This window comes from Oncorhynchus nerka, linkage group LG20, assembly GCF_034236695.1.
Source record: "Oncorhynchus nerka isolate Pitt River linkage group LG20, Oner_Uvic_2.0, whole genome shotgun sequence".
NCBI lineage: Eukaryota > Metazoa > Chordata > Actinopteri > Salmoniformes > Salmonidae > Oncorhynchus > Oncorhynchus nerka.
In genome coordinates this window covers 25,649,098-25,672,098 of record NC_088415.1, presented here as the reverse complement: position 1 = coordinate 25,672,098, position 23,001 = coordinate 25,649,098, and the positions used below count along the sequence as shown (strand labels likewise).

The window sequence follows — 23,001 nt, the reverse complement described above, 5'->3', positions numbered from 1 at the left end:
AGTCAGTTTTACAAGGGTATGTTTGGCAGCATGAGTGAAGGATGCTTTGTTGCGAAATAGGAAGCCGATTCTAGATTTAATTTTGGATTGGAGGTGTTTAATGTGAGTCTGGAAGGAGAGTTTACAGTCTAACCAGACACCTAGGTATTTGTAGTTGTCCACATATTCTAAGTCAGAACCGTCCAGAGTAGTGATGCAGGACGGGCGGGCAGGTGCGGGCAGCGATCGGTTGAAGAGCATGCATTTAGTTTTACTTGCATTTAAGAGCAGTTGGAGGCACCAGAAGGAGAGTTGTATGGTATAGTTAACACAGTGTCCAACGAAGGGCCAGAAGTATACAGAATGGTATCGTCTGCGTAGAGGTGGATCAGAGAATCACCAGCAGCAAGAGCGACATCATTGATGTATACAGAGTAAAGAGTCGGCCAGATTATTGAACCCTGTGGCACACCCATAGAGACTGCCAGAGGTCCGGACAACAGGCCCTCCGATTTGACACACTGAACTCTGCCTGAGAAGTAGTTGGTGAACCAGGCGAGGCAGTCATTTGAGAAACCAAGGCTGTTTAGTCTGCTGATAAGCATGTGGTGACTGACAGAGTTGAAAGCCTTGGCCAGGTCGATGAAGATGGCTGCACAGTATTGTCTCTTATCGATGGCGGTTATGATATCGTTTAGGACCTTGAGCGTTGCTGACATGCACCCATGACCAGCTCGTAAACCAGATTGCATAGAGGAGAAGAAACGGTGGGATTCTAAATGTTCGGTGATCTGTTAAGTTGGCTTTTGAAGACCTTAGAAAGGCAGGGTAGGATAGATATAGGTCTGTAGCAGTTTGGGTCTAGATTGTCACCCCCTTGGAAGAGGGGGGTGATGTGGCAGCTATCGAATCTTTTGAGATCTCAGACGATACGAAAGAGAGGTTGAACAGGCTAGTAATAGGGGTTGCAAAAATGTTGGCGGATAAATGTAGAAAAAAGGGTCCAGATTGTCTAGCCCAGCTGATTTGTAGGGGTCCAGATTTTGCTGTTCTTTCCGAACATCAGCTATCTGGATTTGGGTGAAAGAGAAATGGGGAGGCTTGGGCAAGTTGCTGTGGGGGGCGCAGTGCTGTTGACCAGGGTAGGGGTAGCCAGGTGGAAAGCATGGCCAGCCGTAGAAAAATGCTTTTTGAAATTCTCAATTATTGCGGATTTATCCGTGGTGACAGTGTTTCCTAGCCTCTGAAGTTGGGAGGAGGTGCTCTTATTCTCCATGGACTTTAGTGTCCCAGAACTTTTTTGAGTTTGTGCTACAGGATGCAAATTTCTGTTTGAAAAAGCTAGTCTTTGCTTTCCTAACTGTGTATATTGGTTCCTAACTTCCCTGAAAAGTTGTATATCGAGGGGGCTATTCAATGCTAATGCAGTACGCCACAGGATGTTTTTGTGCTGGTCAAGGGCAGTCAGGTCTGGAGTGAACCAAGGGCTATATCCGTTCCTGGTTCCACATTTTATGAATGGGGCATGCTTATTTAAGATGGTGAGAAAAGCACTTTTAAAGAATAACCAGGAATCCTCTACTGACGAAATTAGGTCAATATTCTTCCAGGATACCAGGGCCAGATCGATTAGAAAGTGACGGCCCACTTGGAGTTTGCCAAATGGCACCTAAAGAACTCAGACCATGAGAAACAAGATTCTCTGGTCTGACGAAACCAAGATTGAACTCTTTGGCCTGAATGCCAAGCGTCACGTCTGGATGAAACCTGGCACCACTCCTACGGGGAAGCATGTTAGTGGAGATGTTTTTTAGCGGCAGCGACTGGGCGACTAGTCCGGATTGAGGGAAAGATGAATGGAGCAAAGTACAGCGAAATCTTTGATGAAAACCTGCTCCAGAGCGCGCAGGACCTCAGAGCGCGCAGGACCTCGGAAAAGCTGACCACGACTCCATTTTGTTGATCCCTGCCTACAGACAGAAACTTAAACAAGAGGCTCCCACGCTGAGGTCTGTCCAACGCTGGTCCGACCAAGCTGACTCCACACTCCAAGACTGCTTCCATCACGTGGACTGGGACATGTTTCGTATTGCGTCAGATAACAATATTGACGAATACGCTGATTCGGTGTGCGAGTTCATTAGAACGTGAGTTGAAGATGTCGTTCCCATAGCAACGATAAAAACATTCCCTAACCAGAAACCGTGGATTGATGGCAGCATTCGCGTGAAACTGAAAGCGCGAACCACTGCTTTTAATCAGGGCAAGGTGTCTGGTAACATGACCGAATACAAACAGTGCAGCTATTCCCTCCGCAAGGCTATCAAACAAGCTAAGCGTCAGTAAAGAGACAAAGTAGAATCTCAATTCAACGGCTCAGACACAAGAGGCATGTGGCAGGGTCTACAGTCAATCACGGACTACAAGAAGAAACCCAGCCCAGTCACGGACCAGGATGTCTTGCTCCCAGGCAGACTAAATAACTTTTTTGCCCGCTTTGAGGACAATACAGTGCCACTGACACGGCCTGCAACGAAAACATGCGGTCTCTCCTTCACTGCAGCCGAGGTGAGTAAGACATTTAAACGTGTTAACCCTCGCAAGGCTGCAGGCCCAGACGGCATCCCTAGCCGCGCCCTCAGAGCATGCGCAGACCAGCTGGCCGGTGTGTTTACGGACATATTCAATCAATCCCTATACCAGTCTGCCCCCAGGTGGTGAGGGTAGGCAACAACATCTCCTCCCCGCTGATCCTCAACACGGGGGCCCCACAAGGGTGCGTTCTGAGCCCTCTCCTGTACTCCCTGTTCACCCACGACTGCGTGGCCACGCACGCCTCCAACTCAATCATCAAGTTTGCGGACGACACAACAGTGGTAGGCTTGATTACCAACAACGACGAGACGGCCTACAGGGAGGAGGTGAGGGCCCTCGGAGTGTGGTGTCAGGAAAATAACCTCACACTCAACGTCAACAAAACTAAGGAGATGATTGTGGACTTCAGGAAACAGCAGAGGGAACACCCCCTATCCACATCGATGGAACAGTAGTGGAGAGGGTAGCAAGTTTTAAGTTCCTCGGCATACACATCACAGACAAACTGAATTGGTCCACCCACACAGACAGCATCGTGAAGAAGGCGCAGCAGCGCCTCTTCAACCTCAGGAGGCTGAAGAAATTCGGCTTGTCACCAAAAGCACTCACAAACTTCTACAGATGCACAATCGAGAGCATCCTGGCGGGCTGTATCACCGCCTGGTACGGCAACTGCTCCGCCCTCAACCGTAAGGCTCTCCAGAGGGTAGTGAGGTCTGCACAACGCATCACCGGGGGCAAACTACCTGCCCTCCAGGACACCTACACCACCCGATGTTACAGGAAGGCCATAAAGATCATCAAGGACATCAACCACCCGAGCCACTGCCTGTTCACCCCGCTATCATCCAGAAGGCGAGGTCAGTACAGGTGCATCAAAGCTGGGACCGAGAGACTGAAAAACAGCTTCTATCTCAAGGCCATCAGACTGTTAAACAGCCACCACTAACATTGAGTGGCTGCTGCCAACACACTGACATTGACACTGACCCAACTCCAGCCACTTTAATAATGGGAATTGATGGGAAATTATGTAAATATATCACTAGCCACTTTAAACAATGCTACCGTATATAATGTTATTACCCTACATTATTCATCTCATATGCATACGTACATACTGTACTCTATATCATCGACTGCATCCTTATGTAATACATGTATCACTAGCCACTTTAACTATGCCACTTTGTTTACTTTGTCTACATACTCATCTCATATGTATATACTGTACTCAATACCATCTACTGTATGCTGCCCTGTACCATCACTCATTCATATATCCTTATGTACATATTATTTATCCCCTTACAGTGTGTATAAGACAGTAGTTTTGGAATTGTTAGTTAGATTACTTGTTGGTTATTACTGCATTGTCGGAACTAGAAGCACAAGCATTTCGCTACACTCGCACTAACATCTGCTAACCATGTGTATGTGACAAATAAAATTTGATTTGATTTGAAAGGTTCACCTTCCAACAGGGCAACGACCCTAAGTACGCAGGCAAAATAAATCAGGAGTGGCTTTTGCGACAAGTACCCGGACTTGAACCTGAGGAATATCTCTGGAGAGACCTGAAAATTGCTGTGCAGTGACACTCCCCATCCAACCTGACAGCTTGAGAGGATCTGCAGAGCAGAATGGGAGACTCTCCAAATACAGGTGTGCCAAGCTTGTAGTGTCATACCTAAGGAGACTTGAGGCTGTAGTCGCTGCCAAAGGTGCTTCAACAAAGTACTGAGTAAAGGGACTAACTAGTTATGTAAATTTATGTTGTGTCTTTACTATCATTAACTGAAGACTTATAGTTTTTTATCAAAGATTCTCTGTAATTAGTATTACATTTTACATTTACATTTAAGTCATTTAGCAGACGCTCTTATCCAGAGCGACTTACAAATTGGTGCATTCACCTTATGACATCCAGTGGAACAGTAGTGCATCTAAATCTTTTAAGGGGGGTGAGAGGGATTACTTTATCCTATCCTAGGTATTCCTTAAAGAGGTGGGGTTTCAGGTTTCTCCGGAAGGTGGTGATTGACTCCGCTGTCCTGGCGTCGTGAGGGAGTTTGTTCCACCATTGGGGGGCCAGAGCAGCGAACAGTTTTGACTGGGCTGAGCGGGAACTGTACTTCCTCAGTGGTAGGGAGGCGAGCAGGCCAGAGGTGGATGAACGCAGTGCCCTTGTTTGGGTGTAGGGCCTGATCAGAGCCTGGAGGTACTGAGGTGCCGTTCCCCTCACAGCTCCGTAGGCAAGCACCATGGTCTTGTAGCGGATGCGAGCTTCAACTGGAAGCCAGTGGAGAGAGCGGAGGAGCGGGGTGACGTGAGAGAACTTGGGAAGGTTGAACACCAGACGGGCTGCGGCGTTCTGGATGAGTTGTAGGGGTTTAATGGCACAGGCAGGGAGCCCAGCCAACAGCGAGTTGCAGTAATCCAGACGGGGAGATGACAAGTGCCTGGATTAGGACCTGCGCCGCTTCCTGTGTGAGGCAGGGTCGTACTCTGCGGATGTTGTAGAGCATGAACCTACAGGAACGGGCCACCGCCTTGATGTTAGTTGAGAATGACAGGGTGTTGTCCAGGATCACGCCAAGGTTCTTAGCGCTCTGGGAGGAGGACACAATGGAGTTGTCAACCGTGATGGCGAGATCATGGAACGGGCAGTCCTTCCCCGGGAGGAAGAGCAGCTCCGTCTTGCCGAGGTTCAGCTTGAGGTGGTGATCCGTCATCCACACTGATATGTCTGCCAGACATGCAGAGATGCGATTCGCCACCTGGTCATCAGAAGGGGGAAAGGAGAAGATTAATTGTGTGTCGTCTGCATAGCAATGATAGGAGAGACCATGTGAGGTTATGACAGAGCCAAGTGACTTGGTGTATAGCGAGAATAGGAGAGGGCCTAGAACAGAGCCCTGGGGGACACCAGTGGTGAGAGCACGTGGTGTGGAGACGGATTCTCGCCACGCCACCTGGTAGGAGCGACCTGTCAGGTAGGACGCAATCCAAGCGTGGGCCGCGCCGGAGATGCCCAACTCGGAGAGGGTGGAGAGGAGGATCTGATGGTTCACAGTATCGAAGGCAGCCGATAGGTCTAGAAGGATGAGAGCAGAGGAGAGAGAGTTAGCTTTAGCAGTGCGGAGCGCCTCCGTGATACAGAGAAGAGCAGTCTCAGTTGAATGACTAGTCTTGAAACCTGACTGATTTGGATCAAGAAGGTCATTCTGAGAGAGATAGCGGGAGAGCTGGCCAAGGACGGCACGTTCAAGAGTTTTGGAGAGAAAAGAAAGAAGGGATACTGGTCTGTAGTTGTTGACATCGGAGGGATCGAGTGTAGGTTTTTTCAGAAGGGGTGCAACTCTCGCTCTCTTGAAGACGGAAGGGACGTAGCCAGCGGTCAGGGATGAGTTGATGAGCGAGGTGAGGTAAGGGAGAAGGTCTCCGGAAATGGTCTGGAGAAGAGAGGAGGGGATAGGGTCAAGCGGGCAGGTTGTTGGTATTACGCCATTAGACTGATTAATCATGTAACCGTAATTACTAGGAAGTCGGGGCACCAAGGAAAAATATTCAGATTACAAAGTTATCATTTCCTAAAATAACTTTTCAGATATTTTATCTGATCAATTAGTCTTCAATTTAAAAATGATTTACTTTACCTCACGTTAGTCTCATTCCAAACATCGTAAATTGTTGGTTATCTGCACGAACCCAGTCTTCACTATGAGTCATCCATACATCAATTGTCTTAAATCATTTATGTATTACTAACTAAGTAATTCACAGAAATGCATAAACATACAGAAAATATGGTTACAAGAAATTATAGGAGAATGTGCCCTAGTGGGCTAAACCGGCATGGCGGCTTGTTAGACAAAACGGGAAGTGGGGGTCGACTAACTGAAATGAACACTCACTCATTCGGGAACAATTGCACTCAATATATATATTTACGCTCAGTGTGTCGTCTTGATCACTGGTGAAAAGTTAGTTTATTTTGTAGAATTGTCCGTCTCTCTCCCTCTCTCGTGGTTATAGTGTATAGTTCAGAGTGACATTCATTTGCTTCGTTATAGTGTGGATGTTTCGGAGGTTGTCGTGCTTCACGTTCAATGATACTGAATTCCTAGCTGCAGACTAGTAATTAATATCAAAGACTTGTTCTTATTCTGTCGGTATCGATAGTCTAAGAGTTTAACCACGTGGTATGGTTAAAAGACTCAGCAATGGTCAACAACCTTTGTCTCCTCCTAATGGAGAAAAACATGGTCTGGTGATAATTTCTCAAAGTTGGGTTTTATTCGGAATGGCAGAAAAGGTCTGTCCCAGGACGCCTGGCCCTAACTGGGCTCAGGGGCGGTCCTCTGATTTAGTTAACTCCAATCCCCTTTTTGAGTTTTCCTTCATTAAACAGTCCAAAATCATATTACACAATTTTACAAACAGTATCATACTCACTCATTCATCTTATACAACAATTAGATGTAAACCTCATATCTGAGGCTATTATATAAACAGCGTTATGGTAATGTGGCCACACTGTCTCCAATGAGCTTCCCCAATTTGTAGCTGGATTCTTCACCGATCTTTTATACTTTCTCCAGAACATGAAATTTGTTCGTACCTCAAGTTCTGTGTGCTCCATGAAAATTTCCTCTGCCTCTTATACTATGTCGCCATGTGGCAGGGTCTTCTCAGGAATTTACGACCTCTCTCTGACCACAGCAGCCTAGTTGAAGGAGGAAAGGGGGAGGCAGGGAGGGGGGATGGGCTTGCTATACCCAAAGAGGCCAACGTCATGACAGTATTTATGTAATTTTTTTAGTTTTTGCTTTGTCATTATGGGGTATTGTTTGTAGATTGATGAGATGAAAAAAACAATTGACTTCATTTTAGAATATGGCTGTAACATAACAAAATGTGGAAAAATGACATGTGAAATGGGTCAAACAGTATGTAAACATTATTAAAGTGACCAGTGCTCCATGTCTATGTACATAGGGCAGCAGCCTCTAAGGTGCAGGGCTGAGTAACCAAGTGGTAGCCAGCTAGTGACAGTGACTTAGGTCAGGGCAGGATACAGGTTGGAGGCTGGCCAGTGATGGCTATTTAACAGTCTGATGGCCTTGAGTTAAGAAGCTGTTTTTCAGTCTCTCTGCCCCAGCTTTGATGCACCTGTACTGACCTCGCCTTCTGGATAATAGCGGGGGGGATAGGCCGTAACTCAGGTAGATGAGGTCCATGGTGATCTTATTGGCATTCCTGTGACACCAGGTGCGGTAGATATCCTGGAGGGCAAGTAGTGTGCCCCCGGTGATGCATTGGGCGGACCACACCACCCTCTGGAAAGCCATGTGGTTGTGGACAGTGCAGTTGCTGTACCAGGTGGTGATACAGCCCGACCGGAGCTCTCAATGGTGCATCTGTAAAAGTCTGTGAGGAACTTAGGGGGCAAGCCAAATTTCTTCAGCCTCCTGAGGTTGAACAGGCGCTGTTGGGCCTTCTTCACCACACTGCCTGTGTGTGTGGACCATTTCAGATTTCAGTGATGTGTACACTGAGGAATTTTAAGCTTTTCACCTTCTCCACTGCGGCTCCGTCGATGTGGGTGGGGGCGTGCTCGCTTTGTCTGGTCTTTTTTGGTAAACAGGCCTATAACTGTTGTGTCATCTGCAAACTTGATGGCACAACACCTGGGGGTGTCCTGTCAGACTGGGTCATGCACTTCCTGGCGGGCCGTCCCCAGGTGGTAAAAGTAGACAACAACACCTCCACTACGCTGATCCTCTAACACAAGGGTGCTTGCTCAGCCCCCTCCTCTACTCCCTGTTCACCCATAACTGCATGGCCATCCTGATGTCACTGAAGTTGCTAATGATTTGTACTGCCGTGTTCATTTATTGTGTTAATGAGGCCCAGACAAAGAAGCTGACCAGTGCTGAAAGATTAAAACAGACACGATCAAGTCACACACAAAAACAACAATGCCTGCCAGAATGTCAAATGTTAAAATGTCCCACCATAAAATGTCAACTTTGCAGATTTCAAATATGACGGTTGAAAATGTAGAGTTGTAACTTCATCTGAAAAACCTCTGAAAGGATACGCCATAGATGTTATGGAAAAAATAGTGTGAACACCACTTGGAAACACCGGAACAACCCGGAAGAAGAAGCTAGTGCAAAATGTGATAACACCGCGAGACAGAGGTCAGAATTTCTCTCTCACAACCATCTTGGATATAGAATCCTGACTCGGTGAGTCTCTCGCTAATCTATCTTAATCTAACCGTTTATTGTTTTTGAAAATATTTTAAACAGGGTTCCGACAGTACATGATACATTTGTCATACACTTTATGTGGATATTAATCTATATCATTGTATGTACCCATTTTCACTGTTATGTAGTCGATCTCTGGTACAAAATGGGGGAACATGACTGCTCACATTCCCTATCTGGAACAGGCTAACTAGTTGATAACACAGGACGAATTTTAAATGTTACCAATTGTGGTATGTTTGTGAAGTGTTTAGTAAACGTTGTCCGTGTATGAACACGTAAAATTGTCTGTCGGCTTTTTGTGACCGTGCACAGCCAGCTAGCTAACGTTAGCTTCAAGTGAAGCTTGTTCGCCAGAAAGTGAGCTTGCTAACTTTTTTGTTTTCTTTGTAGAGTTTAAAAGTTGATACGAGTGTTTATTATTGCTGATATGTTATATTAAACAGCGTTTCCGTTCAGTGGCCATTTTGTATCCTGATTTGCAGTTTAACATTAACTAGTTAACTAATCATTTTAAAGTGGCTTGTTTGTGTGCTAACTAGGGCTGTAGCAACACGTGAAACACGCACATCACTTGAGTTATAATTTAAAATGGCTAACGTTAGCTACTATCCATTAGCCAGTTACCCCTCAGTCAGTAAGTTGCATAACGTTATCAGTAGTAAAGTGATTAAAATGTTACACAAGTACAGTAGCTTGTACTTAGTATAAATGAGATCTAGCTGGGAATGATTGATATTTGAACACAGACACGTTAAATCCAGTTCCTACTACAGTACACTGAAGCCATCAGCGCTCTGCATTCGCCTAGTCAGTGAGCCATGTAAAAAATAATTAGTAAGTTGGCTATGTTTTATTCAATCCTCACTTGATTTAAATGTAAGTTATTCCTGGTGATCATTACTTTATTTCTCCTTTCAGACACAAGCATGCCTGGCGAAGCCACAGAGACGGTCCCAGTCACTGAGCAGGAGATGCAACAGCCGCAAGTTGAGACTGGTTCGTATTGCATTATTATATCACACATGCATGCTAAGATACTAAACTACAGGGCTAATGGGGTCCTGGAACTCAAACACTGCAGTAGAAGTCATATTCCCCCATTGGGAGTGGAGTGGTGGCTTTTATTTCAGAGCTCTATATTGGTTTAATTCCTTTTGGGAAAGGTAACACTCGTCTGTTGACACTGAAATAATCAAGCAGGTGACACTGCTGTTGAATGACACTAACATCTGTTGGTGACGTTGACTTGGAACTCTGGGTCGCCTGTTGAGTCCTGCTTTACACACATTCTCAGCATAAATGGGGAGGTGTGGTGTCGGGTTTATTTTAAGGGGATGGGTGGGCTGAGCAGCTGATGGATCATATAAACCATACCCTGTCTCTATCTACTCGGTCTCTATCCACAACTTCCAGACTAGAAACCTTGTTTTTATACTGGGAAGTGAGTAGCCCTCTAGAATTATGTTTGACAAGGCCGGTCATTGCCTCACTTTGCATTAAATTGGGTATAACTGTGTGTTAACAATTTGGTTGTTGTGTCCTGAAATTCACTGCAGTCCAAATGGGTTATCCAGGACCCCTTATTTACTCAAACTCACTCACAACTGCCTGTTGAATGTTACTGCACTGACAACTGGGTTGTGAAACACTTCCCAATGCATGGGTATTTATGTAGTCGCCTTGTGCATGGAACATTTTAAAGGAACAGGAATTAATTACGTGGTCAAACTAATAGCAACCTTTGGTATAAAGGAGTGGCACTGACTCATAATGGTACAGTTGTAGGAATTACTTCTGGATCTGGGAAATTCCAGTCCACATAAAATATATTTTTTTATGGCAGCTTTATTTATTTTTTATTCACACTACATTCTCATTGACCATGTTAAGTGTCCATTGCTTACTGCTATTTTCTGTTTATTTTATCTGAAATTCCAGCTTTTACTTCGAATTGATGGTAATGATAGTGCTATGGTATAGAGGTCGACCGATTATGATTTTTATTTCAACCACTATACCAATTATTGGAGGGCCAAAAAAAACAATACTGATTTAATCGGCCAATTTATTTTTATAAATATATATATATATATATGTAATAATGACAAATACAACTAGACTGAATTAACATGTTTATTTGAACTTAATACATAAATAAAATCGATTTAGTCTCAAATAAATCATGGAAAATGTACAATTTGGTTTAAATAATGCAAAAACGCAGTGGGAGAAGAATGTAAAAGTGCAGTATGTGCCATTGTAAAAAAGCTCACGTTTAAGTTCCTTGCTCAACATGAGAAAGTATGAAAGCTAGTGGTTCCTTATAACACGAGTCTTCAATATTCCCAGTTAATACATTTTTAGGTTGTAGTCATTGGAATTATAGGACTATTTCTCTCTCTACCATTTGTATTTCCATATACCTTTGACTATTGGGTGTTCTCATAGGCACTATAGTATTTCCAGCCTAATCTCGGGAGTTGATAGGCTTGAAGTGATCAACAGCGCTGTGCTTCAAGCATTGCGGAGAGCTGCTGGCAAATGCAGGAAAGTGCTGTTTGAATGAATACTTACAGGCCTGCTGCTGCCTACCACCAATCAGTCAGACTGTACTATCATACTTAATTATAATATAATAAACACAGATGTGAGCTTTAGGTCAGTTTGTTCAAATTTGAAAACAATGTTTATTCTTTCAGTGAATATGGAACTGTTCCGTGTTTTATGGAACGAGTGGCAACCCTAAATATTGCTGTTATATTGCACAGCCTTCAATGTTATGTCATAATTATGTAAAATTCTGACATGAATTATGGTCTTTGTGAGGAAGAAATATTCTTCACAGTTCGCAACGAGCCAGGTGGCTCAAACTGTTGCATATACTCTGACTCTGAGAGAAGTGACCATTTCCCTGGTTAATATTGCCTGCTAACATGAATTTCTTAATTACATATGGAGGTTTACAAAAAAATATACTTGTGTATTGATTTTAAGTAAGGCATTGATGTTTATGGTTAGGTGCAACAATTGTGCTTTTTTCGCTAATGCGCTTTTATTAAATCATCAACCATTTGGCGAAGTTTGAGGTAGGCTGTGATTCATTGATAAATCATTGATTATATGCAAAGCAGGACAAGCTAGTTAACTACACATGGTTGATATTACTAGTTTAACTAGTATGATTATGCTAAGATAAGTTTAATGCTAGCTAGCAACTTACCTTGGCTCCTTGCTGCACTCGCGTAAATCGGCCTTAATTAATCGGCCAACCTCTACTATGGTAATGTACTAATGCCTGTTATGGCATTGATTTGACTAAATGTTGATTTCAAAGGTACGCTGCTTCTGTGAAGTAGCTTATGGCTTTTTCAAGTAATTTGAGAAACATTTGTTTTTGACTAGAAAGGAGTTCGCATTGTGGTTGGTTTTCTTAAAGCATTTTCGTGCTGTAACAAACTAAATTCTGATTAGTATGGCGACGATGTCAATATGCTAGTGATTATAATTGGTGAAACTTTTATGGATTTCCTCACTACCAAGCCCTGTACTAGAAGCGTTATAAGCAGATGAAAGTCCATGTTTCCCCAAAGAGAATATGGGGTGGCGCTGATTAAGACCACACATTGCTTTTGAAGTCCATTGGTCATGATGGCAGCCAAAGAAGATGCATGTGCTAAACAAGTGAAGACTACCGATATTGATTGGAGAAGACATGGGTGTTCAGTACCACAGGTGCTTGTTTAATCAAGTTGCTGAGAAACTACAGTGAAGGATTTATGGAGAGAGCCCATATACGAGTGATAACTGTTTTTAGCTGAAGATCACACGTGAAGGCTTTAGGAATTAATGTTAGACTGTTTTTTGTTGTTCCGCATGGAAGTCGGTGTTTCAGAAAAGTGTTGAAAATCCTACTGGGGAATTGGTTTGTTGTGTGAAATGGGTGAAAAAAATAGCTTTTCAATTGTAGTTATTTGATGGTTTTTCAGGTAAGGTTATTAAATTGTCTCATTATATATAACAGAATAGGACATTTTCTAGTTTTCCAGTGTGCATGATTGTCTCTGTCGCAAGACACTTCACTCTGAAATGTTGTCATTGCGGTTTGTAGGTGTATTGAATGCTACTCTGTCTTCAGAGGGTTTCCTCACACTTTCGGTCTCAAGGTGTTTCCAAGTACAATCTTGTGCATTTGGGCACTGCATGATAACTGGGACATGGGCACAAGTTTGGTTTTGTTGGTATACACATTCACCCATTTTAGGTTCAGTTATAACAAATGGAAAGCTCATGTCTGCATCCTTGAACAACCTCACAAACACCTTGGTTCAACTGAATTGGTAGATGTAGAGCACAAACCCATTGCTAAAAAATGTACTCTTATTCAATTGTTTCCTCTTTAACCTCTTAGGGCTAGCCCTGAATACTGCCCCTTCTGGAGGAATTCGGCACCCATATAAACCATGATAAATTTTTGTCAAGAGTTGCTAATAATTGTTTCCTCTTTAATATTTTGTCACATAATTAAAACATTTTGGACCCTACCTTCCTCATGTTTTAGTCTCTCGTATAGGGGAGTACTATTAGTGTAGCTAGATTTTCTTAAACAAGGTGTTCAATCATTTTGATCATATGCTTTAAAAAAACACGCTATCGCTGTGACTATCCCCTGCTGCTCCTTCCGCTCCTCCTCCTTTCCTTCCTATCAGCTCCAGGGGTGTTGAGTTCCTCTGCTCCCCTTGGGATGTCTGTGCCCGACGTGACCAATGCCCCTTTGGAGAGTCCTGTGCCTCCAGAAGGCTCCACTTTTCTTCCAGAAATCAAATCCCATTCAGTGTCAGACATGGCTTCTGGAGAGGCAGCTAGTGGACAACTTAATGGTGTAAAAGCAACACCTGATGCCACTGCGCAAACTGAAGTGCCTGGTGTCACAGAGGAAGCAGTGATCCAAGAATCTGTCTCACCAGTTGAGGCAGCTGCATCTGCCGCAGAAGAAACGCATGTTCAGGAACCAACGGCTCTTTCCGACGAACCTGATGCCTCAAATGAAGAACCAACTGTTAAAGACCTAGAAGCTGCTGCAGAAGAGCCGGTCACCCAAGCAACTGAAAATATAATCATTCAAGATTCAGCTGAAGTTACAGAGGCTACCGTGGCAGCTAGTCAAGAGGCTGTGGCTGAGGAACCTATGGCTGAAGCTGAAGAACCCATTGAAGTGGTCAAAGAACCTGTGCCTGCTGCTGAAGAGCCCATCGCTGATGCTGTTGACGCGCCAATCGTAGACACTAAAGATGGGATGGCACGTGGAACTCCAGAAGTCACCCCTGAGCCTGCAGTTGAGACAATCGTTGAAGATGTGAAGACTGTGAGTTTGAAGCCAGCTCCTGAAGATGCAGTACCATGCACTGAAGTGGCCAGCTCAAACCTTGGGGCCAAAGAACCGAAATCTCTGCCTACTGATTTGACCATAGACACTGCCACACTAAACACAACTCTCGTTGAGAAAGAAGCATTTGCGGCCTTCTCTGAGGCCGACCAGCCAAAGGTGACGACAAATCGTGCAGGCCCGACCATCTCCACCCGGCACCTGTCAGGTGGGTCATTTTGTGTGTAAAGTAAAAGCTGCTTTTACTTTCTTACAGCAGCTCCCCCTTCCAGATCTTTTGTTTCTTATATACTTTCTAACTTTTGCACTCACTGGGCCTAGATTACCTTGTAAATGGTATGTTTCCCCCAATTTATCTTTTTGTATTTCAATATGCTTTATGAAAAGGGCTAATGTTGAGAGAATTAAGAATGTCAAGATTTTATTTTAAGGCTTGTTATCTCGAGGGCTCGCTATCTTTTGCGTCACTGTTTTAAACTCATTGTTTCACCTTGAAACAGGCCAGTCCATTTAAGCACTTCATGTAAAGAGTTGACTTCCCGCAACTTTTTCCTCTTGTCGTCAGATGTTGACTGTTCTGTTTTCTGTTGCTCTATTTTCTCTCTCAGTGCTTATTGGTGTTTGTCCAGGAAGAATGCACCAAGCCAACTGTGTTCATGTGCTTTAACTGCAGTGTGTTTTCAACACTAATAATTGTTTCCAATTAAGGTGTTTGTATCCATTTGTGGGAGTTGTAGTTCCAGTTTCAGGCTTTTTGTTCATTGTGGTACACCATTTTAATCCTCAGTATCTTTTAATCATTCTCACATCTGTTGTTGATTGCTTTAAAAAAAAATGGTAGTATTAAACATAGCGAATTGGTTAAATGTTTCAATGAAATACTGATTTTATTTGTACCTATACTATAGTGATTCCCAAACCTATGGGGTTCGCTATGACGAAGGGGGGCATGAGTGAAAATGTTTGGGAGCACTGGTATAGCTTAACTTTGAAACTCTGTAAACCACAATTCATCATTCTACCTAGGGTTTAGGTCAAATGTTCTTAGTGTTATTTGTTCTGCATAGCATTGTTTATAACCTCTAAAGTGCCTTTGAATTTGACCGGTCACAAATTAATTTTGGTATAAATCGTGCCATACTTTGCGAATGCGTTTGCCAAACTTTGTCTTTCCTCTGCACTGAGTGGGTCCTCAATTTGAATCTCTGGTTATGAAATTAGAGTAATGTTGTAGAAAATGTGACGTGTGTGTTTTGCCTGAATACTTTAAATTGAGTGTGCTGCCCTGCAACAAATCCTTCCATTTCGGAAAGAAGTTTGGTGTGGTGTTTATTTTCCTAACCCAGGATTTCTGAGGTAACATTGCCTCCTGTGTGTTCCGATCTTTTAACCCGCATGGTTCAGGCTTTGACATCCTTGTCTTCCAAATGTAAAACCATTTTTTTTTAAACAAATTTGTTTCATTCAGCTGCACCCTCTGCCCCTGCAAGTCTGGCTACTTCACAGAAACCTCTGACTGCTTCTGGCCCTGCCAAGCCCAAAAGCAAAGAGGCCAAGGGTGGCTCTGCCCCAAAGGCTGTCCCTGGCAGAAGAAAACGCTCTTCTATGTCTGCCTCCTCTGCTTCTCCTACCTCCTCCACACCCCATTCCCCCCTAGCTAACTCACCCGGGGCTTCTGGAACTCCCAGCCAGGGCAGTCGTGCCGCACCCAAGGTTGTGAAGGTTGGCAAACAAAGAAAGGCTAAAAAAGAGTATTTTAAGCCTGCTGCTGACCTGCCAGCCCCAGCAGAGGCTCCTGCCCCCACAGAGGCCAAACCTCTTCCTATGGAGCCTAAAGCTGCTCCTGCACCAGTAGTGGCCACGCCAGTAACTGTTGCTCCAGAGCCTGCCTCTCCCAAACCTGTGGCGTCCCCTGTGTCCTTCAAAGTGACCTCAAAGCCTGCTGCACCAGCCCCTGTGTCATTTGCTGCCGCTATTGCCTCTCCCCCTAGAGCTGCCTCTGAAATGCCCATGGCCAAGCCAGAGCGTCTGCTTAAAGCTGAGGTGAAAGTGGTCAATGCAGCACCTGCCCTGGAGGATGACGATGACCTTCCCCCTCTAATTCCACCAGAGGAGCCAGTAAATATGCCAGTCTTCTCACCCCCTACAGTAGTAGGGACTCCTAAGCCTGCCCCAGTTGCTTCTCCAGCTCCCCATAAGCCAGCTCCTGTTGAGCCCGTTGTAGTGGTGTCAGCTCCTTTTAAGGCTGTTGTGGCTACACCAGCTCCCCTAAAGCCGCCTCCAGTTGTTGCTACAACAGCTCCCTCTAAGTCAGTTCCAGTTAAGCCCATTGTTGCTACACCAGCTCCCCTTAAGTCTGCTCCAGTTGTAGCTGCTCCGGCTCCTGTTAAGCCAGTTCCAGTTAAGCCCATTGTTGCTACATCAGTTCCCCTTAAGCCTGCTCCAGTTGTAGCTGCACCAGCTCCCCCTAAGCCAGTTCCAGTTAAGCCCATTGTTGCTACACCAGCTACCCCTAAGCCTGCTCCAGTTTTAGCTGCACCAGCTCCCCCTAAGCCAGTTCCAGTTAAGCCCATTGTTGCTACACCAGCTACCCGTAAGCCTGCTCCCCCTAAACCAGTTCCAGTTAAGCCCATTGTTGCTACACCAGCTACCCCTAAGCCTGCTCCAGTTGTAGCTGCACCAGCTCCCCCTAAGCCAGTTCCAGTTAAGCCCATTGTTGCTACACCAGCTCCCCCTAAGCCTGCTCCAATTGTACCTGCGCCGGCTCCTGTTAAGCCTGTTGTGGCTACAATAGCGCCCCCTAAGCCAGTTCCAGTTAAGCCCGTTGTGGCTACACCAGCTCCCCTTAAGCCTGCTCCAGTTGTAGCTGCATTAGCTTCCATCAAGGCGTCTCCGGTTGTAGCTTCGCCAGCTCCCGTTGAGCCAGTTATAGCTGCACCACCTTCCGTCAAGGCCTCTCCGGTTGTAGCTTCGCCAGCTCCCGTTGAGCCAGTTATAGCTGCACCAGCTTCCGTCAAGACCGTTCCCGTTGTAGCTGCTCCAACTCCTATTGAGGCCTCTCCGGTTGTACCAGCACCCGCTAAGCCAGCTCTTGTTGAGCCCGTTGTAGCTACACCAGCTTCCGTCAAGGCCGCTCCCGTTGTAGCTGGACCAGCTCCCCTTAAGCCTGCTTCCTATGCAGCCGTGGTAGCTGCACCAGCTCCCCTTAAGCCTGTTCCCATCGAGCATGTTGTAGCTTCCCCAGCTCCCCCTAAGCCTGTTGAAGTAGCCGTTGTACCAGCACCTGTTTCAAACCCTGCCCCCACCCCTGCTAAACCCCCTACCAAACCGGAGCCTGTGATCAAGAATGACAAGGGTATTTCTCCTTATTTTGTCTGTCTGTGTCCTCTGTTTGCCCACCAGTGTTGATTTCTGTGGCCCGTTCAAGTCTCTTTTCACTTTTTAAGGTTTAAGCTAAAGAAAGTAGAGATTGTAGTAGTCTGTATTAGCTTTTCCTCATGTAACCTCTGAACTGGCCTGTTTAAAGATCACGTGTAGTTATTGGAGCTATTGATTGGAGAAATCGGGGTTCCCATTTGAGTGCCATTTTTATTATTTGGGGTACATTTTTACTGTGTACTTTCAAACAAGACATTCCAGTGTTTTTCCTCCCAACAAGATAAGGTTCAAATTATGTAAATGCCCTGCTTTTATATACAGTTTTTTTCTATGGGTGGTCTCTCAATTATAGTGAAATGAGGAGCCCTATTACAGTGCCTTCAAAGTATTCATACCCCTGGACTTATTCCACATTTTCTTACAGCCTAACTTCAAAATGGATTTTAAAAATACACTTTTGCACCCATCTACACACTAATGTCAAAGTGAAAATGTTATTTTTTTGCAAATCTATTAAATTAAATGCAGATCTCATTTACATAAGTATTCACGAGTAGGCACCTTAGACCCACAGCTGTATCTGGTTAAGTCTCTAAGAGCTTTCCACGCCTGTTTTACATTTTCCTATTTATTATTTTCAAAAGTCTTCAAGCTCTGTGAAATTGGTTCTTGAGCATTGCTAGAAAATCAAGTAGATTTAAGAACTAACTCTGCCACTCGAACATTTGGCCTTGAGTTTTAGGTTATTTTCCTGCTGAAAGTTGACATCTCCAAATGTCTGGTGGAATGCAGACTGAACCAGGATTTCCTCTAGGATTTTGTCTGCTTAGCTCGTTCTTTTTTTAAATCCTGAAACTCCACAGTCCTTAACGATTACAAGCATACCCATAACATGATGCAGCCACCACTAGGCTTGAAAATATGGAGTGGTACTCATTAATGCGTTGTATTGTATTTACCCCAAGCATAACACTATTCCGGACAAAACATTCAATGTTTTTTGAGGTATTACTTTAGTGCCTCGTTGCAAACATGATGTTTGTTTTGGAATATTTTTTAAATTCTGTACAGGCTTCCTTTTCAGTCTGTCAATTAGGTTAGTATTGTGGAGTAACTACAATATTAATCCATCCTCAGTTTTATCCTGTAAGCCATTAAACTCTTAACTGTTTGAAAGTCAACATTGGCCTCATGGTGAAATCCCTGGGTGGTTTCCTTCCTCTCTGGCAACTGTGTTAGGATGAATGCCTGTATCTTTGTGGTAACTGGGTGTATTGATAATTATTAATGACTTCACCTTGCTCAACGGGATATTTAGTGTCTGCTTTTAAATTATATTTTTTTAGTTGCCCTTTTGCTAGGCATTGGAATACCTCCCTGGTTTTTGGGGTTGACAATGTATTTGAAATTCGCTACTCGACTGAGGGAACATACAATTGTATGTATGGGATACAGAGATGAGGTAGTCATTCGAAATTTGTGTTAAACACTATTGCACACAGTCCATGCAACTTATTATGTGGCTTGTTAAGCACGTTTTTACTCCTGAACTTATTTAGGCTTGCCATAACAAAAGGCTTGACTATTTTTAAAGATGTTTCAGACCTCCGTTTTGAAATGGTGTATTAAGCTGTCGATAAAATCAATTTAATCCCTTTTTAAATTCTGTCTAACAAAATGTTGGCAAGTCAAGGGGTGTGAATACTTTCTGAAAGAGCTCTATTTCTGTCAGCCTATAAAAGTACTTTTGGGGGGAATGGCAAGGGGGGTGGCAGTTCTATGTCATTGTGATACAGATTTGTCAAGTTGGGAGAGAACTTTTCAAATCCATATGCAAAGGATGTGCAAGATTTTACTACTCCAGATACTTTCACATTTCTAAGCAGGTCTGTTAATTTCTACACTGACGTTTTTGTTAACCTCATCCACATATACCCATTTTTATTCTGTTTCACTGCCACAAATGAATAGGTTAGATTCACCTACCACCAACCAATGTTGCGCTCATTCAACATCTCGATTTGTATTAGTCTCTGTTGTGCCTCATAGACTTTGCTCTGTTAAATACCTATGCAATTACACTTCTCTTACAAAGGCTACTGTAGAAGAACTGGTTTTCTGCAGCTCAGGCCAGTGCCAGTGACCATATGAATAATGCTTGTTTCTCTGGGGGTGGCTTACAGGGTCTGGCACTGAATCAGACAGTGATGAGTCTGTACCAGATCTGGAGGAACACGACTCTGCACAGACACAGCAAGCGCAGGTAAGACCACCAGAGAGCGACCAAGTGCCCAGATAAGACTATTCAGGCAGAGGTCTGGTAGGCCACAGAACAGATTAATTTAGCACGTTGCTTCTACGGTGTATGGGTGTGATATAGTAAACTCCCGACATGATTAGAATAAATCCTGGACTCTTCAGTGATGATTGATTCAGTGACTTTCGTTCTTCTGATTCTACTGAAGCCATCCTTCCTGTTCTGAGAAGAGAAAAGGCCAAAGGGATATTTTAATATGCTTTATTTTTACCGCGCACACCATATTCTTACATATGGGTTGAATTTTTGATCTCGTTCTCTAAAAATCTACATCTTGCCTGTCATTAAAGGAGGATTTATATATTTTCATCCACAGCTTGCAGCTGCTGCAGAAATAGATGAAGAACCCGTTAGCAAAGCCAAACAGAGCCGTAGTGAAAAGAAGGCACGAAAGGTAACTAATTTGAAACTATCTAGACTTGTTTTCATAAGGCATTCCAGTCTTAAAAGTATACATTGAATTATTTAAATTACTATGCCATCTATAACTGTCCATTGTTGGAGCTAGTTTTCATTTCCACTCAAAATAGAGCATGACCCATGTTTCTTTGCTTCTCTCCAGGCAATGTCTAAGCTGGGTCTCAGGCAGGTGACGGGGGTCACCAGGGTTACCATTCGCAAGTCTAAAAATATCCTTTTCGTTATCACCAAACCAGATGTCTACAAGAGCCCTGCGTCAGACACGTACATTGTCTTTGGTGAGGCTAAGGTAAGATGGATACCGTTTGAATTTTGTTTTCTGATCCCTTTTAAATGTCATGTTATTCCATCTCGTCTAAACTGCTCTTTCAGAACCAGAATTACATATTCTTAATGGTATCAGTCAAATGTGCAGTGTAATGTCCATTCAACCAAGGTGTTGGGGTTCTTTCCAAAGGTTACAGCGCTGATGTCGCGGTCTGTTTCTCTCCCTTTGTGTCTCAGATCGAGGATCTTTCACAACAAGCCCAGCTTGCCGCGGCAGAGAAGTTCAAGGTACAGGGAGAAGCCGTGTCGAACGTCCAGGAAAACACACAGACTCCCACTGTACAAGAGGAGAGCGAAGAGGAAGAGGTGAGGGCCTTGAGGGGTGAAACGGTTAACATAGAATCATCAGCAGGTCATTTCTCTTCAGTGATGATTGATACAGTGACTTTCGTTCTTCTGAGTCTACTGAAGCCAACCTTTCTGTCCTGAGAAGAGCAATTGAAACTATGGTGGGGCTTAGTTTTATACATGATCAGAAGCCAGACCGCTGTAAACTATGATAGGTTTTAGTTTATACATTATCAGAAACCAGGTACCATACTTTTTGTCCATTTTAGATGGTATAACTCTGTTTGCCTCCATTAATTACCTTCTAGTTTGTAGTAGTCTCCCTTGTGTAATGGGGTTATTGTGGGTCCAATCCAAAACCCCCATTCCCCTTGATATCAGTGAATTGCAGTGTGAGTTAAACTGTCTGATACTAATGCTTTGTCTCGATGCATAGGTTGACGAGACAGGGGTTGAGGTGAAGGACATTGAACTCGTGATGTCACAAGCCAACGTGTCGCGAGCGAAGGCTGTACGCGCCCTTAAAAACAACAACAATGATATTGTCAATGCTATTATGGTAAGTATATTTTACCACACAATTCCCTTGTCACCAGACAGTGTTATCCAGCACAGGGTCCCTTCAATTCAAATATTTGTAGATTTGAGTTGTGACCTGTCAGTTATCGTAGGATCTACTAGCTGGAGATCCTTTCTCTTCAGTGATGATTGATACAGTGACTTTCGTTCTTCTGAGTCTACTGAAGCCAACCTTTCTGTCCTGAGAAGAGATTGGCACTTAACTATGACAAGGCTTAGTTTGTACATGTATCAACACATTGTATTCTTATATTCACAGGAATTGACGATGTAGGCTGCTGGTCGAAGGGGGTTCTGAAATTTTGCTGGTTTAATCTACTATTGTTTGTACAATTTATACCCGAGATGGAAATAAAGTTGTGGCTTGGTAAATTGAACTGGGTTTCCCTCTGTATTAGTTTTGTGAAATTATGAATCGTACATCTCCAGGACTAGGATTGAAGAACACTTGAGTCAAAGGGATTCGTCTGAACAGCGGTATGGAATACAGTTTAGTTCTCAGAGGTGTAAACTCTGCTCTGTTTTACTGAACTTTCAGAAGTCCCTCTGCTGAAATGGTATTGTAGCACTTTTCATTGCTGTGGTTAAATATTTTTTTGTAAACAATGTACCACAAATTTAAGACAAAGTATTGCGTTTTAATGAGCTGGTGCTGGGAATCTTGAGCTGTTTTGTTACTATGACTAATCTAAAGACTTCCAGTGTAAACCGCACCTCTGAGTAACTGAGGAAACTGGAAGGCACTTGGTCTCTGAAAGATTACTGACAGTAAAGTTATTTGATATCCTAGAAATACCTGACTGATACCTGTGATAATACACCAGACATAACCCAGAGTGCTCCAACTGTATGTTAACCACTGATGGTCTGTTTCCGCATTCTCCTAATGATAAAGGCAAGAAATGGAATAATCTTAGATCGGTGGTCAGGCCAGGTCAACCACGGAATTGCGTCAAACATGCTCCTATCTAGGGTTTCTACTAAAGTGGAGTAGTCTCCAGAACTTGAATTCCTGTGTCCTAACCAGTTCATGAGCAACTGGTGAATGCTTGAGATGCATCCAGCTGCAACCCTGCAGCAGCCTGTGATTAGCCTGTCACTAGACAATACTATCGACATCTACTGGCTGTGGTTAATCCCTACTGGGGGAGAGCGACTGCACCAAACAATAGCACGGTTTTCTTTCACTGTAATAGGTACTGTATATTGGACAGTGCAGTTAGATTTAAAAAAGTAATTCTTCTGCCAATATCAGGTATGTCTGTCCTGGGAAATGTTCTTACGTACAACCTCATGCTAATCCCATTATCCTACGTTAGCGCAGCCATACCGAGGGGGACCCACCGATCCTGTAGAGGTTCATTTAATTTCATATTTTGTTTACAATCTTTCGGTTCAACCATAATGCATAATAAGCATCAACAGGGTGAACCTATTGGGTGTATGCTGAT

The 23,001-nt window shown here is 43.8% G+C and overlaps 1 protein-coding gene and 3 non-coding genes across 6 annotated transcripts; all 4 read left to right on the top strand.

The window, feature by feature from the left end:
• Window positions 1-8,724: 8,724 nt before the first annotated feature.
• Window positions 8,725-21,927, top strand: LOC115102139 (nascent polypeptide-associated complex subunit alpha-like). 3 transcript variants are annotated; one of them, XM_029621750.2, is made up of 9 exons: window positions 8,725-8,831; window positions 9,777-9,854; window positions 15,710-17,596; window positions 19,803-19,882; window positions 20,253-20,330; window positions 20,499-20,645; window positions 20,861-20,989; window positions 21,408-21,530; window positions 21,810-21,927. In XM_029621750.2, the coding sequence occupies exons 2-9, from the start codon at window positions 9,785-9,787 to the stop codon at window positions 21,822-21,824; spliced, it is 2,529 nt and encodes an 842-aa protein (XP_029477610.2). In that variant the 5' UTR covers window positions 8,725-8,831; window positions 9,777-9,784; the 3' UTR covers window positions 21,825-21,927. The 3 variants fall into 3 exon arrangements, with proteins under 3 accessions (XP_029477610.2, XP_029477614.1, XP_029477615.1); XM_029621754.2 differs by lacking the exon at window positions 15,710-17,596 and adding an exon at window positions 13,565-14,449 and having other exon boundaries at window positions 8,726-8,831; XM_029621755.2 differs by lacking the exon at window positions 15,710-17,596 and having other exon boundaries at window positions 8,728-8,831.
• On the top strand, window positions 20,034-20,107 carry LOC115103408 (small nucleolar RNA SNORD59). Its single transcript, XR_003859589.1, has one exon. It is a non-coding gene; the product is annotated as a small nucleolar RNA SNORD59 (small nucleolar RNA).
• On the top strand, window positions 21,044-21,117 carry LOC115103407 (small nucleolar RNA SNORD59). Its single transcript, XR_003859588.1, has one exon. It is a non-coding gene; the product is annotated as a small nucleolar RNA SNORD59 (small nucleolar RNA).
• On the top strand, window positions 21,667-21,740 carry LOC115103406 (small nucleolar RNA SNORD59). Its single transcript, XR_003859587.1, has one exon. It is a non-coding gene; the product is annotated as a small nucleolar RNA SNORD59 (small nucleolar RNA).
• Window positions 21,928-23,001: the final 1,074 nt, after the last annotated feature.